A 10,413-nucleotide genomic window follows, 5' to 3' on the forward strand; every position below is an offset into this window, starting at 1 on the left:
CAAGACGTTTGTATTTAGGCAGGCATTTGGTGGGTAGTGTGGTGCGCTGTCTTAACGTTTTAAGGATTTTTACTGGTTTTAACTGTGCTGTTTCTAATTTATGATTTAATATTGGTAATATTTAATTCTTAATAATTCTTTAAAATAATTCTTAAAAATTCTTAATATTTAATTCCACCTTGAATCCCTTTGTGGGAGAAAGGCGGGATATAATAAATAAATAAACTTTATTTTAAACAACTTTTTTTTTTAAAAAAAAAGTAAGCAACATTGTTGTTTTAAAAGGAGGGGGGATATGGCAGCACCTTTAAGACTGTATTTTTAAATTTTATTTTCGCAATAACTATAAACCCACTTCTTGGGATGCGTTATCCCTGAGGCTTTAATTCCACGCAGCTCTGCATCCGAAGAAGTGGGTTTAGTTCCTCGAAATCTCATGTCAAAATGAAAGGCCGGTTAGTCTTAAAGGTGCTGCCACCACGATTCTTTTGTCTTTCCTTGTCTTCCTCCTTTATATGTTGCAAGAGACTAATACTGCTAATTCTCTGTAAACCTCCTAGGTGCCTTCCAGTTCTACTGATGGCAACCCTTGGCAAGATTTCTTCAGAATGGGTTTTGCCATTGCCTTCCTCTGAGGTTGAGAGAGTGTGACATGCCCAAGGTCACCCAGCGGGTTTCCATGACTGAGCGAGGATTTGAACCCTGCTCTCCAGAGTCCTAGTCCAACACGGTGGCTTCCTAGAAAGTAAACTGCCCTAGCATCGGGGGCCTAAGGAGGGCGAAGGGAGGCCTTCAACTAGCAGGCAAACTACAGCAAATGGAAAACTCGTTTACCCTTGAGGCAGTGGCTGCGGAGGCCGGATTAATTGGCACTTAATGGAAGTCATGCCCATGAATATGCTTTCCATCATTTCACCCTCGGTGGACTTCATCATTAGCCAAGCTAAGCAAGTCTTAGCAACTGGGGAAGATCATCTTCATCATCATCACCATCATCCTCGGATCGGGTGGGATGGATGATTACTGGTATATAGCTGGGGTCTGAAATCCTCAAATCAAGGGGTTATTTACCCAAAGGAGGAAAGTCGCAGACCTTTAAGGTGCGCAATGCGGCCCTTTTTAAAACGTCTTCCTTTAGGGCCGAGGTTCCCCGTCCTTTTTTTTATTCTTTGCTGGGGAGGAAGAGGGAGGATGGGCTGGACAGGATATGTTGAGACACGTAGCTCCAGCTTCTGGCCGATGGCGCATGGGCATGAACCGGGCTGTGTGCATGTACTTGGCCTGCAACCCTAGGCATTTGTAACCTAGTGGCATTGGTTAGGTCAGAATTGATCCTGAAAATAAAACAAAATAAACAGAGTCGGATAATTGTCTTTATTGAGCCTCGCCAATGTCTCCAAAGTGCCACAGCTTTCCTGTTTTCCAAAACTCCTCCCGGGTTCAGATGGTACCAAAATTAGGAGGAAAAAGTGTGAACATCCATCCGATGTTGGGGTCACTTACTTTGGAGCAGACGTCTACCTAGGGTTTATTTACACAAGGTGAGGATTTCCCCCGTGCTGACATGCGGTTAAAGGAGTCAAGAGGAGAAGGAGTCAATTCCGACTTATTTCTTATCGAGAGGAGGTTTGCCACTACTTTTCTCTTTGGCTGAGAGAGTGAGACTTGCCCAGGATCGACTAGTCCAAAGCTCAGACTACTACACCATGCCGACTCTGAGATGCTAATAATTAAAGCAGAGTTTACCTTCATTAGATAACAGAAGGGAGCATATAAACACACATGCACACACATTTTGTCCTCTTCAGATTACCCAAAACAAATGCTGCTCCTATCTTGCTACAGTACAAAAATCATGTGACAAAATATTTCATCAAGCCAGATTTGGAAACAGGCAGAAAATGTGGAGTGATTCATATAATAAGTTTGGGGCTACCACACAAAATTTCATTTCCCTCCCTTTTTCCTTTCGCTTTCTCTCACAGTCTCCCCCTTTTCTTCTTCTCACACTTAGGACTAGCTGTTTAAAATTTTACGTCACCCCTCAAAAGAAAAGAAAACAACCACACAGTGCGTTAAAATTATGACATAACATGTATGGTGTGACTTCCATTAAATTATTTTCTTCCCCATCTTAATAATGAAAGGCACCAGAGTTGGAAGAAGAAAACGCTAGCCCAAAACAGTCGTGTTCAAAACCATAGCTGTGTGAGTCTCTATCAGTATCTCAAGAAATCCTGCAGCACTTTCCAGACTAACTGTCAAGAAGTATTGGTAGAAGGATGGTGTATCTGTTGTAGCAGACCAATAAGTCTACCAAAGCTTAGGCTAGGGACTTCTTTCTTGCAGATAGTCTCCAAGGTGCTACAAGATCCATTTGCATGCTACCCCAAAATGTAAAAGATGTATTGTAAGGAATCTTGCAGAGAAATGTTACTTCAGTAATGAAACTTCCCAGTATCCTGAGACAGAGAGAGAGAGAGACAGACAGACAGACAGACAGACAGACAGACAGACAGACAGACAGACATATACTGAAGCAAGAGAAGACTGCAGACACTGTTGGATTGCCCAGTAGTTAGAGCTACTACTCCCCAAACACCATTACTTACGGCTTTCCGAGGATATCTCCTCCATACAATGAAAGAGTCTCCTATCGCAGACAGAGTTGTTTTGCTATTACCGCCACCAGCTTTATTCCCACAATCTTTAGGTGTACTTCCAAGTTTTATAAGTCTGCCCCTGGTCATGATACAGACTGCGGGAGTAAAGGGACCACAGAGAAATTCCACCCCAGACTTTACACCAAGCACCCAGTGCCCCGATTTAAGATGGTCTCCTGGAATGAAGGAAGGTTCTCCAGTCTTAAGGGATTTCGCTTCCCCCGGGTTGACTAAGCTTGCAACCTTGTCCTACTTTCTCTGGGAGGAAGTGCCATCCAATTCATTGAGAGTTACAGCTGAATATGTAGAGACTAACCAACACTCTTTACATGTAGAGAATTCCACTTACACACACAGTAAATCTAGGTAGTACAGAAAATCTGTGCATTTTTTAACCATGGGTTAAAAATGCATTAACAGGAATAAACTGAACTTACCTGTCGGAATTTCAACTAAAAAAAAGCCCTTGTCAAATGCATTTTATTAAAGTCCATAATTACGCCTGTGTTTTTATTCCTAAATGCCACTTGAGGTTCTGCTGTGGGACAAAGGTGGGAATCAAATGCAAGTTTACTGACAAAATAAAGGAGGGTCGTGTTTTGTGGGTTTTTTCGGGCTATGTGGCCATGTTTTAGAAGAGTTTATTCCTGACGTTTCGCCAGCATCTGTGGCTGGCATCTTCAGAGAATGCTTCACGAATAAACTCTTCTAAAACAAGGCCCCATAGCCCGAAAGGATGCCGGCCCTGAAAGCCTTCGACTACATAAAGGAGGGCCTTTTGCCTCCCTTGAACCCCTTTTAAGGGAACAGAGAAGGAGAAAAACTCCACGTCCAATATCTAGATGGGGGAAAGGCCTTCAGGCAGATTTTGTTCCTATTCGTGTCTTTTCTGAGTTTACAGTTTCTAGGTTTCAAACCCAATCTCAAAAAATAAGCCAGAAATATGACTGACATAGCCATAATTTGGACTATGTTCTGATTTAAAGTCTATTTTCATATGAAGCCGGAACAGCACAAACCTTTCCCTTACCAGACACTATTGTGTACTGTTGTGTGTTCAAGCATTAACAGGAATAAACTGAACTTACCTGTCGGAATTTAACTAAAAAAAAATAAATTGAAGTTTCCTGGAAAGACAGGCTTCTTTTTTATACACATTTACAGTGTCTCAATTACATTTGGTGCCTTTGCCAAATGAACAGGGGGAAGTATTTTCCGTGCTGAGTTTATACGTAAACCCAGTGTAATTAGCTAGATCACAGTCAAGTACCGTCATGTTCATTTATATTTTTGGCTACAAACACCAAAACCATGGATTTAGAGGGTAAAAAAAACAACAACCGCAGTCTGTATATGTTTTAATAAATTCACAATCCTGCTCAGATACAGAAAAACATTTCTGAAAATGGAACAACACTGCCCTCTAGTGGTAAAACCTAACCGTGATCGGCGACCCAAGACTGTGACACAAGTTTAGGCTCTCCCTGCACTAATTGTGGAAGAAACCTATTAGCTTGCAATATCCATGACTCTGGAAGTATTTTGCTTTGCTTTTCGTTGGCTACAGACTCCTCAAAACGTGCTTCTCCTCCTCCCCCCATGAAAATAATAATAATAATAATAATAATAAAAGACCGTGCAAATATTACAAAGAATAGCCTATATTCTTTATATTCACAAATAAGAAAGGGTTTCATTGTACACACAGAGCCCTAAATCTTGAGTGACAGGGAAATCATTGCCATTTGCATGTACAGTATTGCTTTTTTGTTAGAGGGAGCGCAGAGTTGTTTCATTCGTAGATATTTTGCAGATCCAAATATAGGGCTTCCTGAACTCTAAGGAGGTTGAGATAATACCCCAAAATAAAAGAGGAACTACCGATTGTACAAAACCACACTCCCATATCTAGGTGTCTGCGTGATTTATCTTCATCTTCATAACCCTTCTGCCTTGAACTTGTCAATTTTATTATATTTCTCCCTGTAATCAAGGGATTGCCGGTCGATTCCTTTCTAGGACCCTTAGGCTTGGAATTATAATGTGCTCTCCTTCTGTTTTGTAGAAAGTCTTAACTATACATATAGTCAAGCCTTTCTACTAAACAGAAGCAGGGCACATTATAATTCCAAGCCTAAGCGTCCTAGAAAAATATATATAATTCTAGGACGTGTAGGTTTATATGCCAACATTTGTTTTCACCAATGCCAGAGGCCTTCCTGGAAAGAGGCTGTTGTGTGTGTGAACTGCCAGCCCTCCTCTCAGCCAGTGCCACCATTTTGAAATCAATAAACATGGCCTTGGCAAGTGTAGATACTTCTCAGGTCCAGCCAAAGGGACTGGAATTAAACTTTCCCCTGAACTAAGGTGTCCCCTTTTCAAAGCCTCTGGTCCCAAAGCTTTTGGTAAACAATTGCTCTTAGCTTCTCCCTCATTTTCAAAAGGGTCTCTAAAACATGCCCCCTCCCTGCTCCACGTCCACCATCAAACCCCACAGAATTGGGGTTTGATGATGGTTTCTCTCCCCTCCCTCCCCACTTCGGTATCTGAAGTGTTGTCTCGCCTCCTCCGGTGACGTTTATAGTCTGATTTTTTAAGACCTGGTTTTGTCTGCGTTTTGTGTTTTATTCCAACAAACACAAACATCTCAAAAGTAGGGAAAGGGGGGTGGGGGGGAAGCATATCGTAAAGTCATTAGGTCCAGACGTCTAGCCTTCTGAATGGCTTTATGACACCTCAGTTCTTCCTGTGTGTGTTTTAAAATAAAGGAATGATAGGTATAGGGCTGACAGTGAAAGGAGGGAAGAAATCCAGCACCTTTCCCCTTGGGCCTTTATGTGCCTCTATGGGGCCGGTGAGGGAGAGGAAGGGGAAAGACTGGGAGGAGATACCATCTAGAGACCCACCAGACCCCCATGACTAGACTTCCTTCGCCTTAAATCTTCTTTTAAATGGCGGAAGAGGCCCGATGTTTATTTCTGGCATTCTTTATGGGGATGGCTCCTCACGTTTAGGACAATCCAGGCCCTTCTCTTTCTAGTCTAAAGGATTCCAGATCCCTTGCCCTCCAATGTCGGTTGTGATAACTGTGTGTGTGAGAGAGTGTGTGAGTGTGCACGCATTCAATTCATGGTCCAGTGGAAGTTAAACACTTGGAAGTGCCATTGATTTCAACCGGAGAGATAAACTTGTGCCGAAATCCCTCCCATGAAAACCAATGGACTTCACAGTTTTCCAGACAAGAGAGATAGACAGACACAGGCATGGTCACATATAGACACACACAGACAGAGGAAAGGGACACAGAGGTATATTCAGGTAGAGTAATCCGGAATATTGTGTTATCCAAGAGGGCCTCTCGTTCAATGTTGTTGCTGTTGTTGTGTGCCTTGGAGACGTTTTTTGACTTACGGCGACCCTGAACCATAAATTCTAGCACAGCAGATCATGTCAAAAAGCGTATTGCCTGTCTATTGGCAAAGGCATTTTCAGATTAAAATTCTCAAAGTGGAACCCCTTGAGAATTTTAATCTGAAAATGCCTTTGCCAATACACTCAGGAGTTTGAAAGGGTGACTTCCAGAGCAGATACACTATATGCATAGCATATATACTAGGTAGGGAGTCGGGTTATCTCTTCTCTGTGGGTACCTTGATTTATTTTTTAAGTCCCCAATACCAGATCAAGGCGTTGTCCTTGCAAAATTGAATTTTGGGGGGAATTTCTTTTCATTTTTAAAATTAATTTTGAGAAGCAATCTTGCAATACCTTGGAGGGTGGGGAAGTCCCTACAGGCACAGTTGCAAGCAAAGCTCACCCCAAAGGAAAAATCCTCAGGTTTTTTAGGCCAGTGATGTCTGATACTACCCTCCTCCCTATCTAATGCCTGGATTGCCATCACCTCCTTTCTTCCCTTGCAGATAATGTGTGAGCAAGTCAGGTTCAAATGTAAAATATATTGGGGAGGTAGGGGCAAGGAGGGGGGGCAGAGGGTCCCTTCCTGATTTGGAAGCAAATCCCTTCCAGATTTGTAGAATATGGCGACGGTGAGTTAAGGAATGGAAGGCAGCTCCTCAGCAGAGAAAATTGCTCTCAGATCTGAAGATTGTTTCTTCCTGATTACATGTAACCTTTGAGGAAAGCTTGTGTCGAACTACAGCATTTCAGAAATGATTTCTTGAATAAATCTGTGCCTCTGTTTACCTCCGCTTTACAAAAGAGAGAAAAGAAACGCACACGGACAGATTCTGCACACACACCGCTTCTTTCCAAAATTTGGAGATCTCCCTTTGGATCAGAGTCAGCTTTTATTATATAACCCATGACCATTGAAAGAGGAAAGGGAGAAGGGAAAAAGAACAGCCACCACTACAACAAACCAAAGCCAAAAACATACACCCCAAAATAGAAAAAGCAAAGACCAGAGAGAACTGACACAGGAAAGGTTACAGAGGCAACGATGGTAGGCATTGACGAATTTGGGGGGACCTGGAGAAGCTAATGCAGTTTGAAAGACCGGGAAAAATGTTGTCTCCTGAGCCTCGATTTAGGACATTTCTATCAAAACAAAGCACTCGGAGAGTAAACGATGGACAGCGGATGAATGTTCTTCCTTTCTCGTTCTCTCTTTTGGGAAGTCCTGGGCAATCGTGCCATTGCTATTCATCTTCTTAACATTCAATACTATCAGCTGGATCATTGCTTTTTGCCTTTAGTTTATTGTATCTGGGGGAGGGCAGCGACGCTGTGTCTGTCTCTATCTCTCTCTGTTTCCAGACTAGAAACACCTCGGAATATTTAATATTTAGATAAAGGTTCCTCCCTTTATTTGCAATCGCAATATCTTGAAGCCGAAACAAGAGCTGAGAGGAAAGAAGCGGTGTCCTTCCCACCCTTTTACCCTCATCCCAAAAATACTAAACACAGACCACAATCACTGCTAGTAAAAATTAAAAAATAAAACAGAGCCACCGGATCTTCTGAAAGTTTCTGGGGAAATATCCACAATATTAACAATAATTCATATCTCTCTGTGTGCGCTCTTGGGTGAGTAGCATTCCCAGTATGTTTCCCTTTAACACATCTCAAACATAGATACACACACACACACACAACCCAAGGCGCTAGTCCCCTTTGTTGTTTTTCTCCTTGTTCATCTTTTTCATTTTCATCCTCCGGTTCTGAAACCATATTTTGACCTGTCTCTCTGTGAGGTTTAAAATCCTAGCCACTTCGTAACGCCGGTCTCGGGTGAGGTACATGTTAAAGAGGAATTCCTTTTCCAGTTCCAGCGTTTGGAATTTGGTGTAAGGGCAACGCTTTTTCCGCGTGGAACGAGCGTGGATCCAGTTTGCAGCGGGATTATCTGGATGGAGAAGGGGAATCCGAAGTGGGTTTGAGGGTGGGGGTGAGAGGATAGGAAGGAAGGAAGGAAGGAAGGAAGGGGGGGCAAAGTCCGGGTTTGGAAAGGGAAGAAGGGCAGGCGTCAAGGGGAGAAGGAGGGAGAAAAGGTCGTAAAATTAATTTAACGAAGGATGCCTGCGCTCTTTTCACAATCGAGGAGGAATTATCATAAAACCCTGAATGGCCCAGTCTGTTTACTGTACCAATGATGCCTCCTTGATGGTAGTATAGGTGGTTATGGGGGGGGGGGAGGCTCTCCCAATCTCTCTCCCTCTCTCTCTCTTTCTTTTTTTATCTCCCTCTCTCTCTTTTTTTTTATGGGTGCTTGTTGCTGCTTGCGCTGGGCTAGGCGTCTAGACGTTTTTATAGGTTAGTAAAACTATCAGTTTTGCACATTGGAGCCTTACAGGTTTGGGGCAATAAATCAGAGCGAGTGCAATTCCTTTCCCCTTTCTTTCCCTCTCCCTCTTGGATTTGGTTGGGCTTCTTTTTTTAAAAAACTTACTTGGGTCAAGTTGCTGCTGCTGCTGCTGCTTCTCCTCCTTCAGATCTCGGCTGGGGCTGGGGTTACGGCTGCAGCCAGAGGAGGCTGGTTGGGCCGGGTGGGCGCTGGTGTTGTTGCTGGTGTTGCTGGTGTTGTTGTTGCCGGAGGTGGAGGCATTGGGGACCGGGTGGGTGCCGTTGCTGGAGACCCCGGCCCCGGCCGCCTTCTCCCGGGGCTCTGCTAGGAAAGGGGGGCACGGGTATTCTCCAGGCCCAGAGATTCCTGGTGGCGGTGGCTCCCGGGATGGGAGGCACTCAGTCCTTTTGGAAGGCGACTCAGCAGAGGAAGAGACGCTCGGAGCGGAGGAGGAAGAAGCAGAGGAGGCAGAGGCAGAGGCGGCGGCGGCCCCGGTCTCAGGCTTGACGGTTCCGTAGTGGCGGATGCTGGAGGAGCCGGAGGGGGCCAGGGTGGCCACCGAGAGGTTGGCGTTGGTGCTTCCTCCTCCTCCTCCTGCTCCGGGGCTGGAAGGGAAGGGAGCGAAGGGCTCGATCCAGGAGCGCACGTACCTGCCTCCGCTCTCCCCTCCCGGGCCACCCAAGTGGGGCTGGGGCATGTAGGGGTGGTAAATGCCTGGCATGGGCCCCGAAGGCGGAGGGTGGACTGAGGGCCACGGAGCAGCGGCGGCGGCGGCAGCGAAGACGGCGGAGGACTTGGGGGCGAAGCTGCAGGAGGCGAAGTCCGAGCCCTCGGGCCCGACACCCGAGGAAGGGGGCCTGGGGGTGCCGTGGGGGTGGTGAGGGTGCCCTCCCGACAGGAACCTTCCAGACCCACCTCCACCACCTCCACCTCCACCACCGTAAACTTCCTCGCTGTCGTGGCCTATGAGGGAATCGACATAGTAGTTACTAAGGGTGCCGCTCGACGACATGTTTTGGAGTCTCCCTCCGTGGCAGGGCATAGGACGGGGCGGAAGGCATTAAACAAGGAAACAGAAAGCAAAACAAAAATTCCCTTTTAAAATAAGAATAATAATAAAAAAGAGGAATGAGTGAGTGGGTCGGTAGGTAGTTGGGTGGGGGGGATTACTCTCTCTTTAACGGTGGATGATCGCCGCTTTGCCCGGAGAACAATCGTAGCATTTTTGCAGGCGTCCGGCTCCCTCCATTGGTCCCTCCGCCCACGTGATCGTATTTACCAATACTCCGGGTAAATCAATCCGCTAAACTGGGGCTGAGGCGGTGAAGGAGGGGGGGAAGAAAAGAGAGAGAGGCTGCTGTGGTGGAAAAGGAGGCGCGGTGCTAGTGGTGCTGGTGGTGGTGGTGGTGGGACTCTGGTCCCTGAACAAGGAAAGCCAGCTCCCTTGTCTCGATCAGGAAGTGTAGGAGGGCAATGGAGGAGGAAAGGGAGCTTGGACCCAGCCGCCTCCCAAAAAGTGAGGGCCATGGCCGAGCCCAGACTCACCCAAGCAGGCGTGGCCCGCCAGGAAAAAGCCGCCGCCGCTGCTGCAAGTAGGGCGGACTATTTCTTCGCCTCTTGGGTGAAGATGTCCCTGCCATTCATTCCTGCCACCCCAAGTTCTGGCAGCTTCCCTTCCTTGGCTCCCCTCTTGCCAGAGAAGAACACCCAGGCAATCTTCTCTAAGGGAAAGGAAGAGGGAAGGAAGCAAAGCGGGAAAGGAAAGGAAAGGAGGGTTTCTTATTGTGTGTGTGTGTGTGTGGAGGTGGAGAAGAAAGACACATACTCACACAGACACAGACACACACACACAACTCCAGAGTGAGCCTTGCCTGTGAAAACAAACCCTGCCCATAATAATAAAATAATAAAATAAAAATCTGGGGGATTACTGGGCGTGGGTAACAA

The 10,413-nt window shown here is 45.7% G+C and overlaps 1 protein-coding gene across 1 annotated transcript; it reads right to left on the bottom strand.

Annotated features, from left to right (window-relative positions):
• Positions 1 to 6,799: 6,799 nt before the first annotated feature.
• On the bottom strand, positions 6,800 to 9,935 carry HOXD9 (homeobox D9). The gene is made up of 2 exons (XM_042474036.1): positions 8,572 to 9,935; positions 6,800 to 8,028 (listed from the first exon to the last, which is right to left on the bottom strand). The coding sequence occupies exons 1-2, from the start codon at positions 9,506 to 9,508 to the stop codon at positions 7,787 to 7,789; spliced, it is 1,179 nt and encodes a 392-aa protein (XP_042329970.1). The 5' UTR covers positions 9,509 to 9,935; the 3' UTR covers positions 6,800 to 7,786.
• Between the last annotated feature and the right edge of the window lie 478 nt (positions 9,936 to 10,413).

The sequence above is a fragment of the Sceloporus undulatus genome, chromosome 1 (genome assembly GCF_019175285.1).
Source record: "Sceloporus undulatus isolate JIND9_A2432 ecotype Alabama chromosome 1, SceUnd_v1.1, whole genome shotgun sequence".
Lineage (NCBI taxonomy): Eukaryota > Metazoa > Chordata > Lepidosauria > Squamata > Phrynosomatidae > Sceloporus > Sceloporus undulatus.

Excerpts from the sequence above, each read along its gene's own strand:
- HOXD9 (XM_042474036.1), bottom strand. The coding sequence starts at position 9,508 with ATGCCCTGCCACGGAGGGAGACTCCAAAACATGTCGTCGAGCGGCACC. Across the intron at positions 8,029-8,571 it reads GCAGCAGCAACTTGACCCAA|ATAATCCCGCTGCAAACTGG; the intron begins GTAAGTTTTTTA and ends TTCTCCATCCAG.